The 15,070-nt window shown below is 43.9% G+C and overlaps 1 protein-coding gene across 8 annotated transcripts in view; it reads left to right on the top strand.

Moving 5' to 3' along the window:
- The window catches only part of SAMD12 (sterile alpha motif domain containing 12), a 382,934-nt gene that overhangs the window by 124,313 nt on the left and 243,551 nt on the right, over positions 1 to 15,070 (top strand). Inside the window, exons 3-4 of one of the 8 annotated variants that reach the window (XM_059395077.1) lie at positions 11,075 to 11,173; positions 14,627 to 14,758. The exons of 5 other annotated variants lie outside the window; for them this stretch is intronic. In XM_059395077.1, coding sequence (XP_059251060.1) covers positions 11,075 to 11,173; positions 14,627 to 14,758 — 231 coding nt within the window. Of the gene's footprint in view, positions 1 to 11,074; positions 11,174 to 14,626; positions 15,061 to 15,070 lie in introns of those variants that run through there. 2 more of the 8 variants (XM_059395076.1, XM_059395071.1) reach the window with 2 other exon arrangements.

Genomic DNA, 15,070 nt, shown 5'->3' with positions numbered 1-15,070 from the left:
ATCTTGGTAGCATTAATGTTTCCACGTCAGAATGTTAGACCCTACAGCCAATATTGTAGAACCGGCCTGCGAATATGTCCCTGGGTTTATCCTGTTCCTGGTGTTCACTGGGACTTACAGAGTATCAGCTGCTGTTCAAAGGCTCACCTTAGTCATTCCTCTGAAGGTCTTAGTTATTCACATAAAGGCGAAAGATGAGAAAAATGACGAAGACCCTAGCTCAAAATAGAGAAATGGAAAAAAATAGATAATTCGAGTTCAGTATCTCTAGGTTACGTTCCTACAAAGACTCTCTTATCAGCTATTAACTTTACATGGCTGCATCTCCGAGGAGGAGCGGAAGTGGCTCTTTGAGGATTACGAAGCGGCCATCATGAATTGGGCATCAGACAAACCACAGAATTCGACTGTGCCCTGCCTTGGGTCTCGAACTCCTCCAGGTGAGGAGAGAGGCCTGCTGACACATGCAGGTTCAGAAAGTGATGTGTCTAGGTGGGAGCCAGCTGATGACAGGGTCCCCAGGAGACTTGTGTTTGTGTCCTCACCCGCAGTCGGGTAGAAACATGGGCCATTGCTCAAGAGCTGGCAGAGAACCACTTGAACTCGGGGAGCAAATGCCATTTCTGAGCACTAAGGTTTCCTGGCAGAAATCTTTGATATTTAATGCTGCCAGGATAGGGATGAGGCCACAAAATAATTTGGGTATTTATTTTTAGTAATTGTAAGAACATGCCTGGTATGGTCTTGTTCCTGGAGCCAACTGTTCAGACTTGGTGAACAGGGAGAGAAATGAAGTCAAGCCTCTTTGGTTTCCTTCCCTCTCGCTTGGAAGCCCCCCACGTGATTTCCATCCATCCACTGTGTATTTGTGTGATGGCAAGATCAGCCAGGGAGTGGGCTGAACTGCAGGTTGGGGGCTTTGGAACTACTGGAGGGTCTGGCAGAATTAAAAGTGTCTTGCCTTCCTGGGCTAGGCTCTACTTAGACCCTTTAGGCCCATGAAATGAAAATGTCAGGCACCAGGAGACAGAAAACATCACAAACATATTCATTCTTCCTTTATTCCCCTAAAAAGTAGAGTGCCCAGCAAAACCCAGAAGTTACCCACACTGTTCCTGACCTCTGCGTCCAGGTGAAAGCCTTCCATTATCTACATGGTCCAAGGCAGGAGAATGATTCACCCAGACTGTGGGGAGGGTGACGGAGGGCACACCTCTGACATGCCGCTGAGACTGTGCCATCCCCAGGGGGTGGCCATTCAAGTGTGGGGACATGTTTTGAGTCGATTTTTCACTCTCAGGTCAGGAACTGAGGACTATGGTGGACCACAGTGTGGGTCACTGGTAACAGGTCCCAGTTGTCTTGATGGCTTTGGGAGCAGATATAATGGTGACACCCAGGCAGAGCCTTTGTCTACGATCTGGGATACCAAGTGGTGAATGTTTTATACTTGAATTACTTTTACAAAATGGAAGGACTTTTCACAAGAGGCTTTCACACATTATATTGTCTCTGCCCACCCTGTTGCAGATTCTGTTAATTTTCTGGAAAGGGGCTGCTAGGAAGGGAAGCTCCACGCAATGCCTTGCTGGAGAATATTGAATAACTTGTTAATTCATCAACCCCATCAGCTTCTCATGAAAAGGAGAAACCACGTGGTACGTTAGTACTTCAGAAAGTGGGATTTTCCAAAAGTCTTCTATAACCAGACTTAACTGTGTCTTCCTGTCTTTGCTTCCCTGATACCCAATTTGACAAGTCCATGAGCATTCATTCATTAATCCAACAAACGTAAATGATGCACCCCTGAGAGGTACTAGAGCATGGAAGCCACGAGTACAGAACGGAGCTAGGCTGCCTGGGTCTCAGACCGGGCTCTGCAACGAGCTACTTACACAGTCTGGTCAAGTAATCCTTCTCTGCCTCAGTTTCCACATCTGTAAGATGGAGGCAAAGTTAGCATCTGTATCATTGGGCTGGTGGGAGCAGTAAATATATCAAAAGCACTAAGAACAGTGTTTGACACGTAATAAACACTGCTCGGCAGTTTGTTGGGTGGTGGTGATGATGATGACAATGGTATTGTTGCTGAGAGGCTGAAAGCAAAAACACATTTCTGTTATCAAGTGGCTAGTGATCTTGGATGGGGGTACAGCCAAGTCAGTCAACAGTTTCATCACGGTTTGGTGTTGTGTTTGGGTAGAAGCAGAGAGGAGACTTGGTCCAAGGAGATGGAATTAATGCCAGACGGTTCAATATACTGGCCACAATGAACAGGGGTTAGCGAGGAAGAAAGCAGTGCCTTCTAGTAGGAGAACCACACGTGTGCAGGCAAGTTTGAGAATCCCAGCTAGTTTGGTATGGTTAGTGTGCATGTAGGGTGCAGGTGTGGGAGGGGTGAGAGATTGAACTGGAGAGAGAAATAGGAGCCAGATCACAAAGGAGCTCCTTGTCGTTGGGTTTCATCTGGAAGGTTTGAAGCCGGAAGAATGACAGAGCGAGCAAATGAAGGAATTGAAACCAGGTGAAAACCTCAGTAACTCTTAAAGCATTTTTAAATTTCATCTTTAAAATCGGGGACTGTGGGACTGCTGGGTGTTCGGTACAGAATGAGTGGACAGAATGTTCTCTTTTTGGATTCTCTATCAATAAGGCAGGAAGCAGATGGCATACTCATGTAGAAAAGAACGTATGAAAATAAATGTAAAGGAAGAGGCTACTTAGAGGTGTGGGTGAGTGGTCGCCATAGAAGGAAGCCTGAGGGACATGAGGCAACAGTGTGACAGAGCCTGGTTCAGAGCTGAAGCTCTGGACGAGGGGAGGGCAGAGAGGAGTGAGGAGTCGCTGCTAGGACTTCTGGAAGAGTCAGAGAGCAAGATCCCCTTTCCCACACACTTGTCCCCTCCTGGTGGCCCCCCTATCACTCACCCCCACTGGAAGCAAGAGAGTGGTGTGTAGAGGTCAGGAAAATGGGACAGGACAGACCATTTGAGACTATAGTAGGTCTTTTCTTTGTTTTTGTTTTTGTTTTTCCTGTCAAAATCCGCTGTAAGACAATAGCTGTGGGTACATAAAATTGGAATTCGTGAAATTTTTCACACCACCTTCCTATTCTGAGTCAGAAAATTGGACAAGGCTTTAGCTATAATCAGCTACTTTCTTCTATGAGAGCATTCCAATGGGAAACCACAGAATGAGTACAGTAATTCCGCCTCCTCTCTGTTGAAACTCATCTGTGTGACAGATTCCTGAGACCATCACCCATCCTTGCAACAATCTGGAAGATGCTTTGGATTATTCATACTTTACAGATAAGGAAACTGAGGCAGTGATTTTCCAATGACACTACAGCTGTTAAGTAATGAATTTGCGATTCCAACTCAATTTGGGTTTTTTGTTTATACCCACGGTCTTTGGGCAATAGGGGTCCTATAGATAGGTTCAGCGCCCTCCTTTGCAGAGGATACTGGGTACCTGGGTCTTTGCCATCATCGTCACTAACAACGAAACAGAGGCAACAGACCCATAGAACCAGGGGTTAGCTTGATGGACACTGCACCTGAGGTTTTTTTGGTTTTTTTTTTTTAAGATTTTATTTATTTATTTGACAGATGGAGATCACAAGTAGGCAGAGAAGCAGGCAGAGAGAGAGGAGGAAGCAGGCTCCCCGCTGAGCAGAGAGCCCAATGCGGGGCTCAATCCCAAGCCCTTAGATCATGACCTGAGCTGAAGGCAGAGGCTTTAACCCACTGAGCCACCCGGGCGCCCCTGCACCTGAGCTTCTTAAGGAAGAGTTACTTTTTGTCTGTTTCAGTGTTGGCTTTGTCACGGGATTTTTATGAGATCCCTTCTCACAAATGCTTTCAGTAGTGACATACTGGTTATAATTTGGTGCCATGAAGTGGTTCGGTGGCATTATTGGTCTAGCCACGACTTTAATACTATTTTGATGAAACTAAAATTTGTGCAGCGTAGCATAAGAATAAATCGCCTCGTGTTTGGGACCGTCCTTCTGCTCTCAGAACGGAGGTGGCTGAAAGTCCTTACAAGTGCAGACTAGGTAATTGAATAATTTGTATACCAAATTAAGGTCCAAATGATGCTTTTAATAGCATAATTACTCATTATATGGAAAAGGTCAGCATTCACTAGTAATTATCTATTCTCTATAATTTTTAAAACATGAGAAAAATGCTGTGGCCAGCACATCCAAAGGGGAAAAGGCACTGGAAAGCATCCCTGGTATGGGAGAACCATGCTTTATTAAATTAGTAATTTCATTTGAGAGACACAATGTATAATTGATCAGCTAATTTGCCCGAAGCCTTTCATTTAAATACTGTATTTCACAGATTCTTCAATACACATTTTCACATTTCCAGAACCTGGCATCATCGTGTAACATAGTTTCTGTAGCACCTTCCTTTTTCTGTCGTAGTGGGCGCATAAAATAAACACCCGTCTTAAAATCTTAACATTAGATCCAATAAAATAGGGATTCAGACCTTTTTACTTTTATGTTTTGTCAGTGAGCTATCCCTGAAAGACCCAAACACCCTTTGGAAGGCGCTAATGCCAAAGACTAAATTCCCATATGCTAACAGAGTCGTTTTTCTGATCTACGTAACATGCCTTGTCTGTGGGAGACATTGCGCTAATACTTTATGGTGGCGGGGGGCCTGGGTGGCTCAGTGGGGTAAAGCCTCCGCTTTCGGCTCAGGTCATGGTCTCAGGGTCCTGGGATCGAGCCCCGCATCAGGCTGTCTGCTCAGCAGGGAGCCTGCTTCCTCCTCTCTCTCTCTCTGCCTGCCTCTCTGCCTACTTGTGATCTCTGTCTGTCAAATAAATAAATAAAATCTTAAGAAAAAGATTTTATGTTAGTAATAATCACAATGACAAATAGTTATCTTTTGCCTTTGGATCGTGCTCTATCGTTTTAAAAGGCCTGTTGTATGTATCTTCTTATTTGCTCTCAGTTACCTGAAAAGATAGAGATCATTTCTACTTTCAGGCTAGAGAATCAGCGACAAACCTTCTAAAGTTTGGGTGATTCCGCTAAGCTTATCTAGGTCACCCTTGACAGAGCCAGAACCTGGGGCTTTCCACTCCAGGTCTAACCTTGAGAGCAGGGGCTTCTGAAGCAGCTAGGCCTATGTCTAGCTGTTGCCCTGCACACCAACATCTTGGTAACCTGTTGTGGGTTTTTTTGGTTTTTTGATTTTGTTTTTTTGGTTTTTTTCCTGACGTTTCAGCATCTAGGCAGCCTCTTTTCTCATGCTAACTTCTTAATTGCATAAGTAATACATGAACATAAACTCACTGTGAAAAAAAAAAAAAAAAAACTTGTAAAACATGGAATAAAAGTGGTATATCCTTAAACAACAGTCCCTTTTCTAGCATATACTGTGTGTATGTAAATAGCTTTTTAGAATAATTGGAGTTCTATATGTAGTGTTTCGTGATTTGCTTTTCTTACTCACAGTACATCTCAGAGATGTATTCATTCTACAAATATTTACTGTTCTCAGCACTGAGAAATCCTCACGTCAGGATAGGTACTTGTATCTCTCTTTTTTTAATTGAGAAAGAACATCCCATTCTATGTATTTACCATCATTTCTTAAAGTATTTCCTTGTCCCTGGACAATTTGACTTGTTTCCAGTGTAATTTCCATTACAATTAATGCTAGAAATAAAAATAGAATAATTCTGGCACATACCAGTTTGTGATGTGTGAACACTTTTGGCCTCATTCCCTGCATGGAAAGCTAGAGGATAGGGATACTTCTATTTTAGTTGATTTTGCCTAACCATCCACAAAGGAAGCTGAAAACATAGTGTGTCAGAGTAAGCAGACTGAACCTCCATGAACTTCTCTATTTTTTTTTTTTCATTTATAAAAGGGAGGAAATAACAAGCTTTGTAGAGTTCTACCGGAAATCCTATGGCGTTAAGAGTTGAAGCAAAGTAATGATAGCCGCCCTCAGGATTTCACCCTCTTTCATGGGCAGGATAGAGCCACAAAAAAGTACACAAGACGACAGTAAACTCTGAGGGCATCTGGATGACACGGGCAGTTTTAAAGGTCAGAGGAAGACAAGAGGACCTGTGGCTGCCATGGGATGGGAGGAAAGAAGAGTGACTTGTGGCCTGCTTGCTGGATGGGTATAAAGGCACCGGGCTGCAGCACTCCAGGCAGGAAGAATAGTGCGGACACAGGCAGAGAGAGAAGAGGAGTGATGGCAGGTGACTGGCGAAGTCCAGCGGACTTGACATCTGTGGCAGATGGAGCCGCAGAATCTCACGGGATTGAAACTTGGCGCTTCCTGTCTCAGTGGTCATGCAGCAAGATAGGCTACTTGGCTTTGTCCCCCCCGCCCCCGGGTTGGCTATTGCATTCTGCACCCCACTTCTCCGCAAAGTTACAAGACTTATACACCCATGGGTAGGCAACCAAAAGTCCTGCATATTCCTCTAGTAGGGAACCGTGTTCATGAGAATTCAAGTGAAAGAGTCAGAACTGGAGAAATAGTCTTGTTTATTGTCATGATGAAGCTGCACTTTGGTTCAACTCCCCTGGCCTGCTCTGTGCCTAGCATTCTGCCAGGCACTTCTGAGGCAAGGGGAGGACAGAGAAGAGTGGAGGAGGCGAGAAGGTTATGACACTTGGAAGAAAGAGGATATTGTTTCCTATCAACAAAGCCCTGTAAAGTACCAAGTACCTCACCTGAACTCCCTTTGCAGTGGGTTATTTTCTGAAGGCATCTCTGAGCCAATGGAAATAATACCAGGGTCGTCAAAGGACATGTTGGCATTTTTTTAAAAGGATTTGGTTTTAGAGAGAGAGTGAGAACATGAGTGGGGAGGGAGCAGTAGAGCATGAGGGAGAAGGAAGGGGAAAGAAAGACTCTATCTGCACAGAGCCCGATACAGGGCTCCATCTCACGACTGAGGTGATGATGATCTGAGATGAATCCAAGAGTCCGATACTCAACCTACTGATCCACCCAGGTGCCCCACATGCCGGCATGTTTTTAAGAGGATGCTTCTGCCTCTAGGAATGGATTTTCTGTGAGCGTGGGGATGACAGGGTGGTTTTCAGAGGCAGTTGGCAAAAACCCATCTGTCCCTGTAGTTCATGTTACCACGTGGGATATCTGCTTAAGATCATGACTGTATACTCTGGCCGGCTAGCTGCAGCTGTTGGCCCGCCATCCACTACCAGGCCATACTGTTAGGACCTGGGGCTGGGTGTGTGCATGTGTGCACGCTTCCCTGCTAGGGTCCACTGCTGTATGTTACCATTCACTGATGGTCACATTTGGACTCAGGACATACTATCGTGTAAAGGCCATGGCTTCCAGGGAATGGGTTTACCAAAGGAGAGAGACGTGGTGCCTTATAGCAGGACTCAGTCTCCCACTGTACCAGCGTGGTGTCACCCTGGCCTCCATCCTGAAATGCTGGCAGGGCTCGGGAAGCCACAAGCCTTGTGATCTCCTCAAAGACTTTTGGGGTTTTGAATTGGAAGCAATGTCTTGGTGATTGGAATGCGTAGTCTAAATAGCAACACTGAGTCATAAATACATGGGCCCTGTCATTAATTGATTGAATCGTGCCCCATGAATTATGGTCTGAGACAAAATTGCAGAGTGGGTGGTTCTCAAACAGATCCTTACCGACTAGACTGGTTGGCCCATGCCCAGCTGGTCAGAGCTGCTTGAGCCCAAGGCTGTCCTGGATGGGACCTCCCAGAAGCCTCTAGGGTGAGTGGCTGCCGCTAAGATGTCTCACTCCCGTCTGCTTTTTCCTGAGTCTCTGTGACAGCAAAGATCCCATCGTTATGTTCCTCTGCAGGGGAGCACAAAGGTGGTTCTCCTACTTTTCCAACTGAACCTGGATCAGATCCTAACTTTTAAAGTAGAGATAGCACAACTTTTGAACGAGAAACCAACAAAAACAATAACAAAAATTGGAATAAACCTTCATACAAATTTTTCCGTGGAGCAGACGTTCCTCCAGGCACTCTATAGGAATATCCTATATCCCTAGGTACCCCTATACCCCTGTATCCTTCACCAGTCCTGTGAGGCATACAGACAGTTACTTGCCCTTCACGAGCAGGGAGCCAGAGATATGCTAAGAGGATGCTCTGGTGGTCCTCAGCTGTTGACTGGTGATTCGAGACCTGGCGGTCTGACTTGAGGATCCCCAGGCTTTCACTGTTGATCGGGGTTCAAAGCGGCCCAGAAGTAGCCATCTGGACAAAGAAGTATAGACAGGGGACAGTAGCATGTGGTGACTGGCCCATTGTCTCTGAATAGATGACTCAAGAAAATGCAGTCCTGTCATTTCTGTTTCCAGCAGCCTGGTGTCGTCTTTTGTGATTCCTACTAGGAATCATTGATTACCGAAAATGGTTTGTGAAGCAATCCAATTAAGTGAGCCAAGAATTACATGTCAAGTGTTACCATCTTTATTTGCTTATGTCAAGTGGAGTCAGAGCCCTTCTGTGATCAGCAAAGCAAGTGTAAAGTGGTTGATTAATTTCCTTTAAGTTTTGTCAAAATTTGTGGGCAGGGAATCTAATTTTCAGTTTAATTTTCCTTCCTGACATACACATTCCATTCTTTTTTTTTTTTCCTTTCTCCCTATTACTGCTAGCCAGAACACATCATTTGTAGTTTCACTTTACTTGAGTGTTGGGTTAATAATATTAATCTGGATCCTTCTCCTTTCTTATCTCTAAGTAATTTGTAAAGGATGACCAGTTACAGGCCTGCTTAAGTGGATGTCAGCCATTTTGCAGAATGCCTGGGAAAAAGCAAAAGATTTTTATTAAATTGACTTAAAATATTTATGCTTACCACACTGTAATTAGGGGTGTGTGTGTGGCTAATATTTTTATGTGATGCTATATGCATATTATGAGCTGGAAATACAAAAGTGATAAAATTCATATAGCTTGAGTTTTGCCGTATTTAAAGAGGAAGACAATAGATTTTATTTCCTAAAGATCTGATTAAATGACATATTTGTAATGTCTTAGTCTAAGTACTCAACAAATGTTAGTTAAGACCACAAGTCTTCGAGGTTGTCTTGGCTTTTGATTCTGGACTTGGGCCATCTGACTGTCCTGGTGTGAGATCTTCCCTTGATCTCTAGGCTCTCACAACTGTTTTGAGACTCCTGTATACTCTTTTCATGTTGCCAATAGCTGACCTGTGCCTATTTTCAATCCTATACCTAGATTTCATCCATAGAAACACTGTGCCAGGTCTTAACTCTGAGCTGTGCATTGGAATGTTTGCAGCTTTCTCATTCTTACTGTTGAAGAATTGTGATGTGAGATGGAGAACGCCTTTAATTCCTCCTCCAATCTGTTTGTTAACCTTTAGTTATCATTAGGTGATCGGTGAAATCTTTTTGATGAAGTAGATCCATCCTAGAAAACTAAGGGTGTGCATGGGGTGACCAACTCATCATCCTGTATTTAACTTTGAAAGTCTTGAGTTCAAGGAAACACCTACCCAACGCACCCCACCCAAGAGATTTTTTTTCCCCCAGGATAGTATCAGTTTTAAAACCGTGAAAAGCCCAGCTTCCAGGAATCTCCTTGGTTCCAGGCAAACAGACTGTTATTTACCTTAGGTGTGGAAGACCAAGGCAATCAAGAATGCATACCTAACATCTTATTTGTATATAATTATTTTGCCCTAATTAAAAATAGAAATTAATCATTCCCTTTGAAATACAGTAACTGCCTTCAGAGTTCTTTCACAGAGATGAAGCTGTTTATTACCTAGCTCTCCTAAGGGCAGCACCTGAGAGAGTCAAGGAAGATCCAGATCCAACCCTCCATTTTGTATGTATCTGAAGGCACGCATGTTTCTTCCTCTCTGGTTAAACAGATTCTGGAGATACTGTAGGACTTTTCAGAATAAGAAGACAATAAATGAGAATCTCTTTCATTGATTTAAAGTAAGAATGGTAACTGGCAAGCAGGCAGATTCTTTGGGTCAGCCGATCACCTTTTGTAAGCCCTTATAAAAAAGTCAGCCTAGAAAATCAAATAACCTTAAGAACGTTGCTTATTAATCATGGTACCAGAGCAAAGGAAGTTGAGTAATTGTATTAGAAAGCCATCAAGTTTTATGAGTTCCACTCCCCCACCTGAAAGTATATGTCAATTCCCAGCCCTATCTATGAATATGAAATATAATAATTATTTCCTAGGTCTGTCACCCCATCCCCCAAGATTCCAATTTAACTTGATGGGGGTAGATCTCAGACATTGCTCTTTTTCAAAAAACTCTCCAGGTTATCCAAATTTTTATCCAGGGTTGCAGCCAAGGGTGTAGGGAACCTTGTCCTCTGCTCATATGTGGGGACCCTCTTAGTGGGTAGTACCAAAGACATGGAAAATCATGTACTTGGTTTCTGCTTTAATTCCGTAAAGATCAAACCATTCTTTTGAGACAACACGGCACACCGTAACGTCCATGACTTTCTGTTTGTAATTTCCTGGGGGAAACGCCACATTATCCCAACAGGACTGGGGGCCGTTTCCAAACTCTTTCTCATGATGGGATAAATTTTTGAGCATCCATTGAAAATTGATGAATATAGCTCCCATTTTAGATAATGCTATTTGCAAATCTTGCCCCCAAAGCTTAGAAGGGCAGCCCTCTGGGAGTCTTTAAAAGGCACAGTATTAGCTCAAAATAAAGAAACCAAAATACCAAATAGAACCGTTCTTGTGTATCCTTTCCTGCACTTTCAAAAGACTTTCTTTGTTGTCTTGACTTTGGAAGCTTTTGGGAGAAGCCTTTTATTCTTAGCTAAATAGTCAACATTCCCCTGGTTAGACTCCAAATTAGTAACCATTTTCCCAAGTCTAAACAGCCCTCTCCTCCATCTGATTCTTTCCCTGGTTCTTACTGTGGTCAGTCTCTAATACCCTTTCTCTGGAGCCACTTTTTCTCCAAAGTGTTCTCTGTGGTGGTTCCGATCCAACTTTCATGGGCCGGCGGAAATACAAAGTCACTTTGTCTTTGCTGTTTCTCATCTGCAGGTTTCTTCAAGGCGAATGGTTCAGTTGTCTTATACCATTTTACAGCACGACCAATGCAGGTTCAGCAAAGCTAACCCCGCAACCTATCATAAATACAAAGTGAGTACACTTCTTTGCGATGGTAATTTAAGGCCACTTCTTCCAGCTTTCCTTTATTTTTTTTTTGCAAGGCCAGAGGGTGAAGGGCAGGGTATAATTGAAGGATCAGCTGAAATCCTAATCCTTTTAGCAATACTGTTACTCTTTAGGGGCTTCTCCTGTAAGCTGCCTCTGAAATATTTTCATTTTTTCTAGATGTGGAAACTCAGACATAGTCTCCTAGAGAGATTAAACGACCTCCCCAAGGACATTCATTGCTAGTCAGAGGTTGATCCAGTAATCTAATTAAGGCCTTAGAATTCCAGCAGTGTTGCCAAAACCACACTTTTCCCTCCTCCTTCTGCCAAACCCAGTAATTGAGTATGATGACTTGCCTGGCCCCTTGCCCTGAAAGCCCTCTGATGCCCACAGCTGAAGCCATCTGACCACATTTAAGGGTTCTACCCCAGGCCAAGGGTGTAGGATGATTAGTGGTTGTTAATCAGAGGGAATTTGAGGAGCCCCCTTTAAGAGTCAGGCCTTGCTACTGGGGTTTCTTTGGACCTGATCTTCGTGGCAGTGACACAGCCCAGTGTTGGAACCTGGTCCTGGTAATAAATAGGAGGACAATTCTGTTCCTGTGGTTGGAGTCACCTGTTTGTCCTTCAATCCCTGGAAGACTGGGATGCCCTGTCTTGGTGCCTGGCCTACCTTCCCATCGTCCGTCTTCTTCCTGTGAGCCCCTGCCAGGAGGTGGGAGCCCTGCCTTCTCCTGCGCACTCACCACCTGCTCGCCTTCCCACAGGACACTGGCATTCACGTTACATTCCTCCCTGTGACTCCTGGATAAATCCTTACCTCGATTGCTGACCTCCTGCTCTGTTAATGCTGCCTGCCTGAGTCCGTGTGTCTCGCTCTACGCCCAGCATCTGTGCCGCCCCTACCTGTCTGGGCATCTCCCTCTTGCCTACAGCCAGGCCTGCCTTGATCTGTGCATCTGTCTACTTTCAGGGTTCCAGTCTTATCCCACTGCCTGTGAGGTTCCTGTTTCTTGGCCTGGAAGGGAGCCAGAGGTTCCCTCTACCAATTGAAGATTCTGTTTGGACTCAGCACTTTCCTCTACTTTTCATTTATTTCTTGTAGGACTTAACCTTTTATTCTGGCCTCTGTGGGTAGCCAGAAATTGCCTATTGCATTTCCAAGTGATGTTAGACCTCTCTGCTTTTGATTTTGTAAATTGTTCTCATTTCTCATTTCCTTATTTTCAGTCGTGGTGTTTCTTTTTGTTCTTCTTTTCTTCTTTGATTTCATGGAGGGTTCTGTTGGATTTATCTTTTCGCTGCATCGATCTAGCCACATGTAGATGGATAGATGGACAGATGTGTAGACGGACAAACAAACAGACAAACCTTCCACTCACTTCCTTTTTAATACCATATGGCTGCCACCTCAGTATCTGGTACGTGTGAAACAGAGTGATGTGTCTTTGTGTTTTGTCACCATCCCTCCACAATCCCTTAAATGTGGTTAACATTCAACACATGCCTAATATTAATAATAAAGCAAAAACTATTGTCAAATTCAGGTTTGGTGTCAGAATGAAGGAGAGGCTTGTACAGGTTTACCAGAATAACCATATCCTTCACTTTGTGTAGGAAGAGAAGCAAGACAAGGCTATTAAAATCTCTGAAAATAAGAAATGGCTCTAAAGGAATCCCATTATAAGATGTACTCATAGTCCTGAATTGCAATATTTGAAAATATTAAAGATGAGAGACACTTGAAATAAAACAGCCTTAGGGGGCACCTGGGTGGCTCAGTGGGTTAAAGCCTCTGCCTTCGGCCCAGGTCATGATCCCAGGGTCCTGGGATCGAGCCCCACATCTGGCTCTCTGCTCAGCAGGGAGCCTGCTTCCCTTCCTCTCTCTCTGCCTGCCTCTCTGCCTACTTGTGACCTCTGTCTGTCAAATAAATAAAGAAAATCTTTAAAAAAAAGAAACAACAGCCTTAGGAAGGGACAGATGTGGGTCTGGAATGAAGTTGGGTTCATTTAATCTCATAATACAAAACTGAATAAATGCTGGTATTCCACAGTTTAAACCCTTATAGATGAAGGTATTTCCAAGTTTCCACTAGCACACCTGTTTATGCTCTTATACATACGATGTGTGTTTTTTTCAGGATAGAGACCTTACAGTGGAATTACACATTACAAACTTCTAAAAGAATATAACTTTGCACTTGGAAAAGGCAAAACTAGTCTAAGAGCAACTTTCCCACTGAATATTGTCCATCTTCTCCATGCTTGTGTATTTCTTGAGTGAACACACTCAACCACGGTTTTCCTTTGCACATCTTTTTACGAGGGAACAGCAATCATCGAAAATGGAGTCACTGTCTATGTTTTAGGGTAGCAAATATTTCTCAACCTATTAAGTAAGAACAAGTTGAAAAGCAATGCATATGGCACTGTCCCATATGTAGGAGTGGGTGGGGCTCATGGAAAACTCTATATCCCTATTTTACATATACAAGTGTGAACTACATTGAAAAGAAAATGGCACCAAGTGTATGCTGTCCCTCAAAGTGATGATAGTTTCTACCCTTGCTAAGAAGAATGAAATTGGGGAAAGTAGTATGAAAAGACTATATGTGGTTCCTTATTTTACATCTGTATTGATTGAATTGTCACAGAATGCATTCACGAGTTACTGAGTATAATTTTTAAAAATTTAAAACATGCGTAGTATATTTTTTGTCTCTGAGTATCTGAGCCTTTGTTAAATGACTGCTAGAATAATCAATTACATAAAAGGAAACATTTACATAATCAACACCCACTGTATGGCAGACCTTGTACTGAAGCTGTGAAGGGTAGAAACGATGGGTAGAACTGTCAGTACCCTTGAAATGCTCATGGTTCTGTGTGGGAGCAGATTATTTAGACAGATAATTAAGCCTCACTGGGAAAGAGACTCTCCTTGGACAGTGTTGCCAAGAACTATGGGAATAAGGTAGGGGAAATTGGGAAAGGCCTCCTGTGAGGTGGTTTTCTGTTGTTGTTCTTTGTTTATTTGTTTTATTTAGAGCTTTAAAGGTGGGCAGAAATTCTCCAGGTAAGGATGGCAGAAGTGGCATCCTAGCAAGATAAAACATGATGTACGAGGGCACAGAAGCATAAAAGGGACAAGTGCTGATACGGCTGGAGAGAGAGTTCTGGGGACATGCTGAGTGTCAAAGCCATGCTGGGTATGGTTGCTGTCAGGTTTGCCAGACGGCTCTGTAGGAATGGGTGTCTTTCCCCTGTGCTTCACCAGGAGCTTGCCTAGCCCAGTGGGAGAGAAGGCGTGAGTGCATACCGGCAGGCATCCCTCCTTTGGGAACAGCCCTCCGTCGGGGTTCAGATGTTCATGGCGTCGTAGTCCCCAGCCTGGCCCAGCTGTTCTGCCATCCTGTTCATTTCTTTATCGATAGGTTTCTCAGTTGGCTGGCTCCTTTTTTTTCATCGCGTCAATATCCCCGTGTGGCTCTGTCCTGCAAACGCCCCCTGTCGGTTCTGCCTCCACGTCCTCTTCACTCCTGCAAGCTCCGACTGGCTGCCTTCCGGTGGGTGTCCACATCAGCCTCTGGATGTTTCTGTCTTGAGCCTCTACCACACGCTGCCCTGACCTCTGGCCTGACCTAATTCTCTTTCTCTCTGTTCTTTTTCAAAAACCTCAACCTCAGCCCTGATTTTTTGTCTTCCTGTCCCCAGCAGATAGCACAGTGCCCGGCAGACAGTAAGGGCCGAATAACATGTTAAATAAATGAATCGAATAAATGAATCTTCACCCCCCTTAATGGTGGGCTGTTGATGGTTTGTGTGTATTTTTATACCTGGCCCATATGACATGCTGTTCTATGTGTGCTTGTTGGACA

This window comes from Mustela nigripes, chromosome 3 (genome assembly GCF_022355385.1).
Source record: "Mustela nigripes isolate SB6536 chromosome 3, MUSNIG.SB6536, whole genome shotgun sequence".
NCBI lineage: Eukaryota > Metazoa > Chordata > Mammalia > Carnivora > Mustelidae > Mustela > Mustela nigripes.
The sequence above is the reverse complement of the archived record's forward strand: the minus strand, read 5'-3'. Positions and strand labels throughout refer to the sequence as shown.